At 39.4% G+C, this 13212-nt stretch overlaps 1 protein-coding gene across 4 annotated transcripts in view; it reads left to right on the top strand.

Moving 5' to 3' along the window:
• Window positions 1-11770, top strand: part of LOC128028709 (Fc receptor-like protein 5) — a 26069-nt gene extending 14299 nt beyond the window's left edge. The window contains exons 1-9 of one of the 4 annotated variants that reach the window (XM_052616020.1): window positions 680-755; window positions 1330-1365; window positions 9407-9679; window positions 9756-9887; window positions 9981-10142; window positions 10236-10502; window positions 10681-10944; window positions 11026-11139; window positions 11632-11770. In XM_052616020.1, the coding sequence (XP_052471980.1) occupies window positions 725-755; window positions 1330-1365; window positions 9407-9679; window positions 9756-9887; window positions 9981-10142; window positions 10236-10502; window positions 10681-10944; window positions 11026-11139; window positions 11632-11666 (1314 nt within the window). In that variant the 5' untranslated portion in view covers window positions 680-724 and the 3' untranslated portion in view covers window positions 11667-11770. Of the gene's footprint in view, window positions 1-679; window positions 756-1329; window positions 1366-1587; window positions 1858-9406; window positions 9680-9755; window positions 9888-9980; window positions 10143-10235; window positions 10503-10680; window positions 10945-11025; window positions 11151-11631 lie in introns of those variants that run through there. The other 3 variants (XM_052616023.1, XM_052616021.1, XM_052616022.1) reach the window with 3 other exon arrangements.
• The last annotated feature ends 1442 nt before the right edge of the window (window positions 11771-13212 follow it).

Here is a 13212-nt window from a genome sequence, read left to right as displayed (position 1 = left end):
TGAAAGTAATTTTCTTGAATGTGTCAGTTACTCATAAAAAAGTTACCCTCGCTGTGATCCCACTGTGTGACTGTCCACTGATGATAATTAGTGTGATACATGCATGTGTGTGTGAGCTAATTATGTGTGCAATAGTTAAGAATTCCAGTCAAGTGTTGACCCTTAAAAGTGTAGCTTAACAACTAAAATATATGTTACACTAATGAAATATCTAAACAGAACTTATGAGCCTGGTGTTTTCATGGCTCTAAACATGTAAACAACCATTAAAAGTCTTTAGATAGAAGGAAAAATGATCCTTTACTAGATTTTAGCTACTGAAGCAAGAAAGACAGCATGGTGCACAGTGACTATTGTCTTGTTGAATTACACTTTTGTATTTGTCATTGCTGTGAGGAACAGACATAAGAATCATTAAATCTCTTGTCTTGGTGTATGAATATGATTCTGTGTTCAGAGATACAAATATATCAGAGCCAAACTCAACACCATCAGAGTCAGAGGTGTGATAGAATAGAAACAGATAGACATGAGCTCATTTGTGTGGTTTGGTTTGTTCAGTTTGAGCTCGGTGACATTTTCTAAAAAAGATCCACATTCTCAAATGATTTATTTTTTCTCTCTAACACATGAGGTGTGTTTGAATGTCTTTAATGAGTCATTATGTTGACTGTAGGTATCAGGACATCTTGAGTCTTTAACCGTCTGTCATTATTCGGTCAGTATGGAGCTCAGTCTTCTTCCTCTTGTGCTCTGTGAGTACTGCTTTCTCGTGATGTATTTCAGTGATTTTAATTGCTCTTATATTGTGAATAGGATCAAGTGATTTATTGTTCCTGCATTTTTCTTTTTTTTGTCCTGCCCTTCCATGATATATCTGTAAAAATGAGCTTGAGGGAGTAAGTGTGCAGTTAGTGCCGGATTTGAAAAAGAAATGCACTCCGTCGTGTTTTGATCATTCAATCAGTTTATTTATTAAATGATTTATTTATTGTTCTTTGTAATAGTGTTTGTTGAGTCAGTTCTGTTGATTTGCACAGAAGCTTTAACTAGATGTTCACTGGTATGTCTTTAGAAAGAGTTTATCTTTATTACTCTGCTTGGGATTACACTTTCTGCTATGATGATGAAAAAAAAAAAAACGCAAACTAAATATTGACATATTCAGATACTGACACAAAAGTACTGTAAGTACTGTAGTACTGTAAGAGAGTAAAATGATGGTGTTTTACAAGCAAAGGAAGAACAGTCTATCTTTATATAACTAATGTAAAACACACAAAATCAGCTCCATGTTCACATTCTAGTGAGTTATTCTCTGTGTTTTAGTGCTGATTTCAAGCATCCACTCTGCACACACTGAAGGTGAGTGAATCTCATCACATATTCACATGAGTGATTCTACACTGTTACAAACTAACTGTGAAAAGGAACGTTTTTATAATGATTTTAAATACACATTTTAAACAAGTTATTTGTTATTTGTGTGTTGTAACTAGAGGAATAAACTGTTTATCCAGTAAAAACAGCTGATTTTTATTATTTTATTGTCATATTTTATCATTGTGAATTGTTGTCATTGTACAGAAAGACCTAAACCCAAAGTGACCATTAAACCTGCTCAACATGTATTCAGAGGAGAGACAGTCACTCTCAGATGTGACATATATGATGGAGTCACTAGCTGGATCTACATCTGGAATAAAGAAGGTACATTCTTTTATTTCAGTGATCAGCCAGAACTCACATTCATGTCTGTTACTGAGTCTGACGCAGGTAAATACAGCTGTGAAGGATCAGAGACAGCACGATCACCCAGGTCACAAAAGAGTGATGCAGTTACACTGACAGTATCAGGTGAGTTTCATCATCCCTTCATAAACAGATGTTTAGCATGTTTTTAAGTGATGCCTTTCTTCTCCTTCATATTATGCAGTTTTTTTTAAAGGTGAAGTCTAATGCTATTCCATGTATTGTGACTAACACCTGTTTCACATATAATCCGTCTACAGTGCGTCTGCAGTCGGTGTGTGTTACATATGTGGTGCTGAAGCAGCACGGATTCATTGTGCTTTCACACAGGGCGCGTTTGCAGTCCGCTACTGATCCGCGGCAGTTTAAGCCACAAAAAACAACATTTGTTCATTATTTTGATATCAAAGCATGTAACAAAAAAAAAAATTAAACAAATCAAAAAAGTTTTTCAGCATTGTGATACTCTTTCATCACAGTACAGTAACAATCTTTCATATACATATTTAAATTGAAATATAAACAACATATAACTCATACATTTGACTGCTAGGTTTTTATAATAAGTTGCTGAAACAAGCTGTAACACATTTAAACACAACATTAGCCTACTTTTATTGTTAGGATATCACAAACATTTAAAATTAAAACTTACCACTGACAGAAACAGTCAACTCTTGTGCCTTTTGCATTTAAATCTTTTTTACATGCAATCCAACGGGTCTTAAATAACTTTGTTTTTCTGCATCTATAAAAGTGCATATGTAATGTTGCCTTGTTTCTCTAAAGTTTCTCTTTTTCTTGCTTTAAATCAAGCCAAATCCCATGTGTTGCGTGTGAAACACAGTAGGCTTGCATTAGTATACATTTATTGTGAAATGACTGCATTTCCGTGTTAATCCATGTTCATTGTTACTGCGAACAATGCGCTGTAACTTTAATTCAGTGCTTGCAGCACAGCAAAAAAAAATTTTTTTTGGAGGGGAGTCGCAGATGAATGTCGCGAGTGGAGGGCCAAACATTATCTCCCGGAACATAGACTGGGCCAGAAATCCTCCTCCGGTCAGCAACTGTCTTGGATCTGCGAATTGCCCTCTGCAGATGGTGGTGAGCTTCGTCCCAGACTCTCTCGCTCTCCCGAAACCAGTAATCCACTGCGGGGACCTCAGATGGTTCACCATCCCAGGGAAATAGAGGGGGTTGGAATCCAAGGATACACTGTAATGGTGTGAGGCCTGTCGTGGGTTGCCACAGTGAATTTTGGGCATACTCCGCCCAGCCCAGAAACTGGTTCCAGGAGTTCTGGTGACCATTGCAGAAGGTCCTGAGGAATCGTCCCACTTCCTGAATCTTCCTCTCTGTCTGGCCGTTGGTCTGAGGGTGATAGCCAGAGGAGAGCCTGACTGTCACACCTAGGAGTTTAAAAAATGACTTCCATACTCGGGATATGAATTGGGGTCCTCTGTATGATACAATATCCTCTGGGATCCCATAATAGCGAAAGACGTGATTGAAGAGAAGTTCAGCGTTCTCCAGGGCAGTGGGGAGACCTTTCAGTGGTCATAGTCTGCAGAACTTAGAGCATCGATCTACTATGACGAGGATGCAGGTGTTTCCATCCGACGAAGGTAAGTCTGTCATGAAGTCAACTCCTAGGTGTGACCAGGGACAGTTAGGGATTGGCAAGGGATGGAGCTTTCCTGCAGGTAGGTGTCGGGAACTTTTGGACATTGCACACTCCTTACAGCCTAGGACATACCTCCTAACATCCCTTGCCATGTCCAGCCACCAGAAGCGCTCGGATAGCTGTCATGAAGTCAGGTGCCCAGTGCCCAGGGAGGTGTAAACAGTGTGAATGAGATCTACCCGTTGTGTCCTAGGAATGAACTGACGATTAAGTGGGCAGCCCGGCGGAGGTCGGGGATCAGGAGTGGCGATGGCTGGAGGAGTGGGCCATTCGATGGGACTGATGATGATATCTTCGGGTATTATGTTGGTAGTGGTCTCGGGTGTTTCTGGAGAATCATGCAATCTGGATAAGGCATCGGCACGGACATTCTTAGAGCCAGGACGTAAGTGGAACCTTCAGAAAAATAATGACCACCTGGCTTGATGGGGACAGAATCGTTTAGCGTCACGGAGGTACTGGAGGTTTTTATGGTCAGTGATCACTTGAAATGGATGGATGGCCCCTTCCAACCAATGTCGCCACTCCTCCAGGGCGAGCTTGATGGCCAGGAGTTCTCGGTTACCAATGTCATAATTTCTCTCCGCCGGGCCAAGCTTCCGTGAGAAGTAGGCACATGGGTGGAGTAATTTAGGTGTTGAGAGAGGACAGCTCCAACTCCGGAAGTCGAGGCGTCCACCTCCACGACGAAAGGAAGTTCTGGGTCTGGATGCGTCAGGAGTGGAGCTTGTGTGAAGGTGGATTTGAGGGATTGGAAGGCTGTGGCCGCTTCAGGAGTCCAGAGAAGATTCTTCGGTTTACCTTTGAGTAAGTTGGAGAGAGGAGTGGTGATGATACTGTAGCCTCATATGAAACGTCTGTAAAAGTAGGCAAATCCAATAAATCTCTGGAGTTCTTTGATCGTGGTGGGTTCTGGCCAGCTAGTGACTGCAGCCACCTTCCTCTCATCCATGCAGACCGCCCTGTCGGTCAATGATGTAACCCAAGAACTGGACAGATGGGAGATGAAATGAACACTTCTCGGCCTTCAGGAAGAGGTGATGTGCTCTTACGTGTGGAGGAACTCCGTAACGTGGTGACGATGCTCGACTTAATTCCAGGAATAGATGAGGATGTAATCTATATAAATGACCATGAAGCGATGCAGAAACTCCCGGAAGACTTAATGTATGAAGTTTTGGAAAACTGAAGGGGCATTGACCAAACCATAGGGCATAACCAGATATTCATAGTGGCCAGTAGGGGTCACAAAATTGGTCTTCCATTCATCCCCTTCACGTATTCTCACCAGATTGTAAGGTCCAACTTAGTGAAGATGGTAGCAGACCTAAGTTGTTCGAGGGCCGCAGGGATGAGAGGAAGGGGATATTTGAATTTGATGGTGCTTTGGTTAAGGGTCCGGTAATCAATGCATGGCCGTAGCCCTCCATCCTTTTTGGCCACAAAAAAGAAACTGGATGCTGCGGGAGATGTAGAATGCCGAATATACCCTTGACTGAGAGCCTCCTGAATATAGTCCTCCATGGCCTTGGTCTCTGGAAGTGACAACGGGTAGATCTTTCCTCTGGACAATGGGGCATTAGGAATCAGGTCAATGGCGCAGTCCCATGGCCAATGAGATGGTAGCTGGGAAGCTCTCTTGGGGCAGAAGATGTCTTGGAAAGACGAGTAGATGTCAGGAATCTTTGTGGACTGCTTCTCGAGTGGACTTTCAACTGACGTGACAAATCTCCATGATATTAAAAGACACGTCCCCCGCGTAATCTACGCCCCTGACACAAGTCATCCTACAGTAGACGTATATAATTTTTTTCTTTCAGACAAATACAATCTGAGTTGTATTAAGTTATGTCTAGCTAATCCATGCTTTATAATGTGAGTGGATCTCAACCCAACGTTTAAAGTATATATATAAAAAAACAGTACCCATCCATTATAAAAGAAGTACACATAGGTCCAAGGGGTTTATAAAGGCCTTCTGAAGCGACGTTATTTAATACAACTCCCATTGCATCTGTCTGAAAGAAGAATGTCATATACACCTAGCATGGCTTAAGGGTGAGTAAATCATGGGGTAATTTACATTGTTGAGTGAACTATCCCTTTAAAGCAGGGCTGTACAGTGCAACATATATGAAAAACTGCATCTGTACGATGAATAAATGTACCACTATGTGTGCGATACAGTTTAACATGTTCATAACACAGCAACCTAATATTGTGAAGTGCATTCGTTATGCTTGTTTGTGTGTGTAAAATTTATTAAACTTAGTATTTAGGGTTGTTAATTCAGAGGTTGTGGGTTTTTAACTTTGTTGTCTTTTAAGTATTCCATGAGGATGGTAAACTTGTTTGTACCTGGACTAAGTTGCTTGGTTACCCACATTCTTCAAAATAACTATAAAACAAATTCAGGTTTATTGATGGTATACAAATAAAAAACCCTGATAGAATTGATAGAGAGATAAAGGAATTTTCATTTTTGGTGAACTATTCTTTTAATGTTAACACAGCAAAAAAAATGCAGAGAAAAATCTTGAATCTAGACACACTAGAAAAAGTTACAGGCAGGTGAGTTTAATTTAATATGTTTGGAGCTAAACTCAGCAGGAAAGTCAGCGTCGAGGGCCAGAGATGAGAAACCCTGACCATTTAAAATTCCCATGCAAACTGCTGTCTCTGCAAAAAAACAAGACTCAAAATGTTTCTAAACCTAAAATGCATGTATGCCCCGTTTGTGTTGTTTTACTACTTAAACAAGTATTTAAAGCATAGTTATTTACAATACACAGCATGGTTTTTAATCATATTCTTAGGGGGTGACCCCTCCCCTCCCCCACATATGGGTGATGTGAAACAGTGGGTCGAGCTCTGGGTTGTTAATTCAGAGGTTGTGGGTTTTTAACTTTGTTGTCTTTTAAGTATTTTCATGAGGATGTTAAACTTGTTTGTTATTGCAATTTGTTGCATTGTCTGTGAAATCAAAAGACATCAATGATTTACTAGTGAGGAGACAAGATCTTCTTCTGAAAACCTTTCATAAATGATCACACTGACTATATATTGACAGGTCCTCCCAAACCAACTCTGACTGTTGAGCCTCAGAGTTCAGTGTTCACTGGAGACTCAGTTACTCTGAGATGTGAGCTGATTCAGTCACAGAATGGATGGGAGTTTCTCTGGACAAAAGACTCAAAGCCTGAATCTACTGAAGCTGCAACTAAAAAAATCAATCGTGTGAAAGGCTCTGATGGAGGAGAGTACAGGTGCAGAGCACGAAGAAGAGAATATTACACTGATTACAGTAAACTGGTAGTAGTAACAATATATGGCAAGTATTTTTACTTAATGCACATTTACATTTATGAGACACTGAATAAGAGCAGTAATCAAGACTCGTCACGTGGCTCCATTTAGATGCAACCAAATAATCCAATAGTAATCAGATTGATGGCTCAATCGGACTGAATCAGTGTATGCATGTAAAAATCAATTCCAATTTGAAGCTTGTGACATATGAACTCACACATCAGCCCGATTACTTTATTTAGTGTTAATATAAAATTCAGATTCATCAGTCTGAATGAATTTAGTCTGATTGAAACAAAAGTTGTGCATGCAAACAATGACACATGGTCAGATCCCCTTAGCATCACTCTTTAATGCTCGCGTATGCCTTTAGCATTAGTTTTCAAAGTGCAGCGTACTCCATTGCTTTCAGTTGTATACACAGTGTTGGGCAAGCTACTTGGAAAATGTAGTGAGCTAAGCTACCAGTTACTTTACAGTAAATGAAGCTTCACTACACTGAAGGTACCCCCCCCCCCCCCCCGGGAAATGTAGCAAGCTAAGCTACATCAACAGTAGCTTGCTACATCTAAGCTACTTTTTAAAAAAATTGTTTATTTTGAACACGTTTTATTACAAGTAAATGCTATCTCAGTGCTCAAAACTGTCAGTCAAACAGATAGGCAGGTGTAATTGTTTAGTTTAATAGTTTTTTGTGCTCCTCATCAATTAGGCAACAAAAACAATCAAAATACATGTAATTAACAATGTGCGCACAAGTAAGTGTATACACCTGTTGCATGGGCATGCTTAATATACTGTAGGACTTTGCAGAACAAAATGCAAGACCTCCAAACAGTACAAAAAAAATGGCCAGGCTGGACCCTGATAACTTTTACAAGCAGCAACATATTTTCTCTCTGTTGTCTTGGTCAGTGCCATGTACTTGTCGAGGTACGGCCACGGTGACTCACTCCTCGGGACTAACTGTTCTCCGACCTCATCCTATGCCATCATTTCATCAAATAATTTTTTGCGTGACTGGCCAAGGAGTGGTACCATCTGGAGCAGAAGGTGGCGGTAATGCATCATAAATATAGTGGGTTGCTATCCACCGTAAACACGGACAAGATGAAGTAGCGCCGTCCCGTCACTACTGATCCAGGATCAGCGATCTTAGCAGTTGTATTTCCCGATTTGAGTTTGAGCTTCAGAAATGCTTGCGAAAATGTAGCTTGTGTGGAAGCTACCACACTACTTGGTAAAAAAAAAGAGCTTCGCTACTGAAAAGCTATTTGATTCAGAAAGTAGCGAAGCTACGACCAAGCTACTGAGAAATGTAGTTAAACTAGTAGCTTCGCTGCTTGTAGCGACGCTACTGCCCAATACTGTGTATACATTATGCTTCAGATCAAGATGCATTTAATTCTTTGCATGCATTTTTGAGCTGGGGATGGAGGAGTTTAATTTGCTCCTGAGCAAGCGATAAAGCTGCTGAATAAACTAAATAGACCTAATATATTGTCAAAATCATTACCCAATATATAATTTATGAGGGGAATACACTTCCCATTTCCTTCAGGCAGCACATTGATGCCAAAGTCTTTTTATTTAAGCAATGTAGTACCCTGTATGTCAAAAAATGACACTAAAGGTGTACTCTGTGTATTTACAATACACAGCATGGTTTTTAATCATATTCTTAGGGGGTGACCCCTCCCCTCCCCCACATATGGGTGATGTGAACAATCAATCGTGTGAAAGACTCTGATGGAGGACAGTACAGGTGCAGAGCACGAAGAAGAGAATATTACACCGATTACAGTAAACCGGTAGTAGTAACAATATATGGCAAGTATTTTTACTTAATGCACATATACATTTATGAGACACTGAATAAGAGCAGTAATCAAGACTCGTCAAGTGGCTCCATTTAGATGCAACCAAATAATCCAATAGTAATCAGACTGATGGCTCAATCGGACTGAATCAGTGTATGCATGTAAAAATCAATTCCAATTTGAAGCTTGTGACATATGAACTCACACATCAACCCGGTGGCTTTATTTAGCGTTAATATAAAACTCAGATTTACCAGTCTGAATGAATTTAGTCTGATTGAAACAAAAGTTGTGCATGCAAACAATGACACATGGTCAGATCCCCTTAGCGTCACTCTTTAATGCTCGGCGTATGCCTTTAGCATCAGTTTTCAAAGTGCAGCATACTCCATTGCTTTCAGTTGTATACATTATGCTTCAGATCAAGAAACATTTAATTCTTTGCATGCAATTTTGAGCTGGGGATGCAGGAGTGTAATTTGCTCCTGAGCAAGCGATAAAGCTGCTGAATAAACTAAATAGACCTAATATATTGTCAAAATCATTACCCAATATATAATTTATCAGGACAATAAAATTCCCATGTCCTTCAGGCAGCACATTGATGCCAAAGTCTTTTTATTTAAGCAATGTAGTACCCTGTATGTCAAAAAATGACACTAAAGGTGTACTCTGTGGGTTAAAAAGTGAATATGTAACAAGTTTAGAGTGAGACTGTGTTGCAACAGCAGCTTTTCAGTCTAATCTGCTTTAGCATCACTGTTTTACAATCAAGTAACTGTGTTCATACATTAAAACCAGAACATTATTTTGATTCTGAACTGTTGTCATTGTACAGAAAGACCAAAACCCAAAGTGTCCATTAAACCTGCTCAACATGTGTTCAGAGGAGAGAAAGTCACTCTCAGATGTGAGATATATGATGAAGGAGTCACTAGCTGGAGATACATCTGGTATAAAGAAGGTTCAGTCAGGTTTGTCAGTGATCTACAGGAACACACACTCTGGTCTGTTACTGAGTCTGACGCAGGTGAATACTCCTGTTATGGATCAGAGACAGCAGGATCACGCTGGTCACAAATGAGTGATGCAGTTACACTGACAGTATCAGGTGAGGTTCATCATCTCTTCACACACACACAATCACACGTTTAACATGTTATTAATGAGTGATTTCTCTGTTTCAGATCCCAGAGCAGTTTTAAGTGTTTCTCCACAGAACTGGTTGACTGAAGGAGATCCAGTGACTCTGATCTGTGAGGTTCACAGCTTCTCTACAGGCTGGACGTTCAGCTGGTTCACTTTAACTGTCTCACCAGGTAAGTTATAATGTGCTTCATGTGCTAACTTCTGATTAGCTGATTTGATTCAAGCCCAAAATACCATTTAATATCCATTCTCTGGTTCTCCAGATCAGTATGATCAGCTGTCAGACAGCAGCAGAGGAGCAGGAGGAAACTACACGGTCAGTTCTGTTGCTCTAAATCACACAGGAGTTTATGTGTGCAGAGCAGAGAGAGAGAAATCAGTCTATAAAACACCGTTCAGCAACACACAGCTGCTGTGGGTCACTGGTGAGTTCAAACACAATTAAACTATCGGTTCATATCTAATCAAGAGTATTTCTATACTCAAATCTGAAACTACAGCTGTGATTGTCTTCTCAGGTGTTTCTCCTCCAGTCTCTCTGATCGTCAGTCCCAGCAGAACTCAACACTTCACATCTGTCTCTCTCTCTCTGAGCTGTGAGGACCAGAGTAACTCTACTGGATGGAGAGTGAGAAGATACACAGACGATGGACGGCTGGAAGATTGTTCATTACGTGGAGGATCTACATGTACATTCAGCTCCACCGTCCCATCACACACTGGAGTGTACTGGTGTGAGTCTGAATCTGGAGAGAAACATCATCCTGTTAATATCACTGTACACTGTGAGTCTGTGTTTCTGTATTTAATCACTTTACAATCAGTTTACAATCAATGCAGGAAACAGGTTGATTAATCATCAGTGCACAAAAAACACTCAACAAGGAAGCAGTACCAAAAAAGTAATCATTTATAAAATGAAACTATTTTTGTGATCAGTGTGTGTTTGCTCTGTTTCTGTAGCTGGTGTGATTCTGGAGAGTCCTGTTCATCCTGTGACTGAAGGAGATCATCTGATTCTGCGCTGTTTATATCAACACACAACCCCAGCAAACCTCAGAGCTGATTTCTATAAAGATGGAACACTCATCCAGAATCAAACTACAGAGATGAACATCACCACTGTCTCAAAGTCACATGAGGGTTTCTACTACTGCAAACACCCGACGAGAGGAGAGTCACCCAAGAGCTGGATCTCAGTCAGAGGAGGCTCAAATGAACACAGCTGTATGTATGAGCTGATTTATTTCTTCATATGTTCTTGTTCAGATACAGTCCATGATAAAATGCTTGTGTGTCTCTTTTCAGTGTTTCATTCAGAATCTCAGATCTCGGTCCTCAACATACTCAGCTCTGTGCTGGCAGCTTGTCCATATCTGCTAGTGACAGTCATGCTGGTTTTCAAATGCTGCAGAATGAGAGGTAAAACATGACTGATTTATTATGTCTTTTATTTGCTCACTGGGCTTATTGAATAGAAAAAGAAAAGAAAAAATGCAATACAAATAATGTATTGAACTGAATATTGCCTCAGTCCTAAAACATATCTTTGTTTAAATAAATATATAGATTCATATTCCCTCCTAAATATCTATTTACACACACACACACACACACACACACACACACACACAAGTGTGTTCATCCCATAGGCGTAATAGTTTTTATACTGTACAAACTGTATCTTCTATGGCCCTACACCAACCCTACACCTAACGCTAACCCTCACAGGAAACTTTGTGCATTTTTACTTTCTCAAAAAAACTCATTCTGTATGATTTATAAGCGTTTTGAAAAATGGGGACATGGGTTATGTCCTCATAAGTCACCCTCTCCTTGTAATACCTGTGTCATACCCATGTCATTATACACACACACACACACATAAGAAGATATTTTCTGTGAATGTAACAGTTACATTTTCTGAAGAAGAAGAAACATCAGTCTGATAATGATTCATCTGTTGCAACATTGTCAAAACTTCAGCTTCATCCTGAAATCTGTCAGCATCTCAATCACCAGTTCAGACAGTATCTATGCTTAGTGTAAAAGTCATGTTTTTGGAGAAACCACTGCATTAAATGCAGAAATGAATCGTTTTTACTGACTGTTCTCTCTCTCTCTGTGTGTGTGTGTGTGTGTGTGTGTGTGTGTGTGTGTGTGTGTGTGTGTGTGTGTGTGTGTGTGCATGCGTGCGTGTGTTTAATGCAGGAGTCACTCCTGATTCATGATGACTTCCCTATTAAAAAGTAATACATTTATTTCATACTAAGTAGAGTTAAAATCTGTTACAATTCAACTTTTTTGGAGTACTTCTAGTACACGATGCACATTTCTTAATATTAATCCTAAATTTGTTTTAATGTCACTATTGATGAGGATCATGTGATATTTAAGTTATATTAGTCTTTAAATGCCTCTAAAAGTGGTCTTTAACAGTGTAACTGAAGTATTCTTGCAATAGTTCCAATGTATATGAAGTTCAAATGCGTAAATATATATCACTGTAAAACCTGATAAGGAACTCAAACCGTTTGTGGAAACTGATACATAATTGAGTGATAATGGTAAATTAGTGATGAACAGCTGCTGTTAACAAACAGAATCACTGAAGAAAACAGAAACACAAGAACTACTACAACTGACTTCAGACACAGACTTAGATGAAATCAACTGAAATAAAATACATGAAATCTCTCAAGATCTGATTAAACAACCCCACAAACAGCATCAGCAGCTCCACTTATTAATAACCAGACTGACTTTATTTCTGTCAGACGTCTACAGAAGATCTTATTGAGAATGAACTAAGGTTTAGATGTTGATTTATTGTTTCATTTGAAGTAACCATGTTAGAGATCAGTGTCTGCTTTAGTTGGGCTCTTGACCCTTGACTTCAGTCTTTGTGTTTTCTCTGGTTGTTATAACCGTGTGTTTCTAAAACGCATTTGTTGTAACTCAATGTTAAAACAATGTAACATGTAAATGTAACAAATAAATGTAACTGTAACAAATGTAAGACAATACTGTTCTTTAAATATATTCCTCCTAAAAAACCTGAAGAAATATTCACAGCTCTTTTCAACAACAACAATAATAATAATAATAATAATATCAATAAATGTTTACTGTAGAAAATAAGATTGTCAAAAGGATTTCTGAAGGATTGTGTGACTGGAGAAATGATGCAAAAAAATTGGTTTGAAAGTCAGCTTTGATTGTTTCTAATAAACAGTTTAACTGCACTCCCAAGTGGATATTAAATTATGTTGTGGGTTAATTAAATATATTCTAAATACACTACAAACATAAAATTATATAGATTTATTTTGTTCTCACATTCTTTCTTGTAACTCTTCCGCTCTTAGTCACACAAGCTGACTTAAAGGCTCATTATGCAGCGGTTCTCAAACACATCTCTGGAGGCCCCGCAGCACGGCACATTTTGCATCTCTCCTTTGTCTTCTTGGAGTCTCTACTAATGAACTGATGATC

Source organism: Carassius gibelio, chromosome A15, assembly GCF_023724105.1.
Source record: "Carassius gibelio isolate Cgi1373 ecotype wild population from Czech Republic chromosome A15, carGib1.2-hapl.c, whole genome shotgun sequence".
Taxonomy (NCBI): Eukaryota; Metazoa; Chordata; class Actinopteri; order Cypriniformes; family Cyprinidae; genus Carassius; species Carassius gibelio.
Note: the sequence above shows the minus strand (reverse complement) of the source record. Positions and strands in the feature narration are given on the sequence as shown.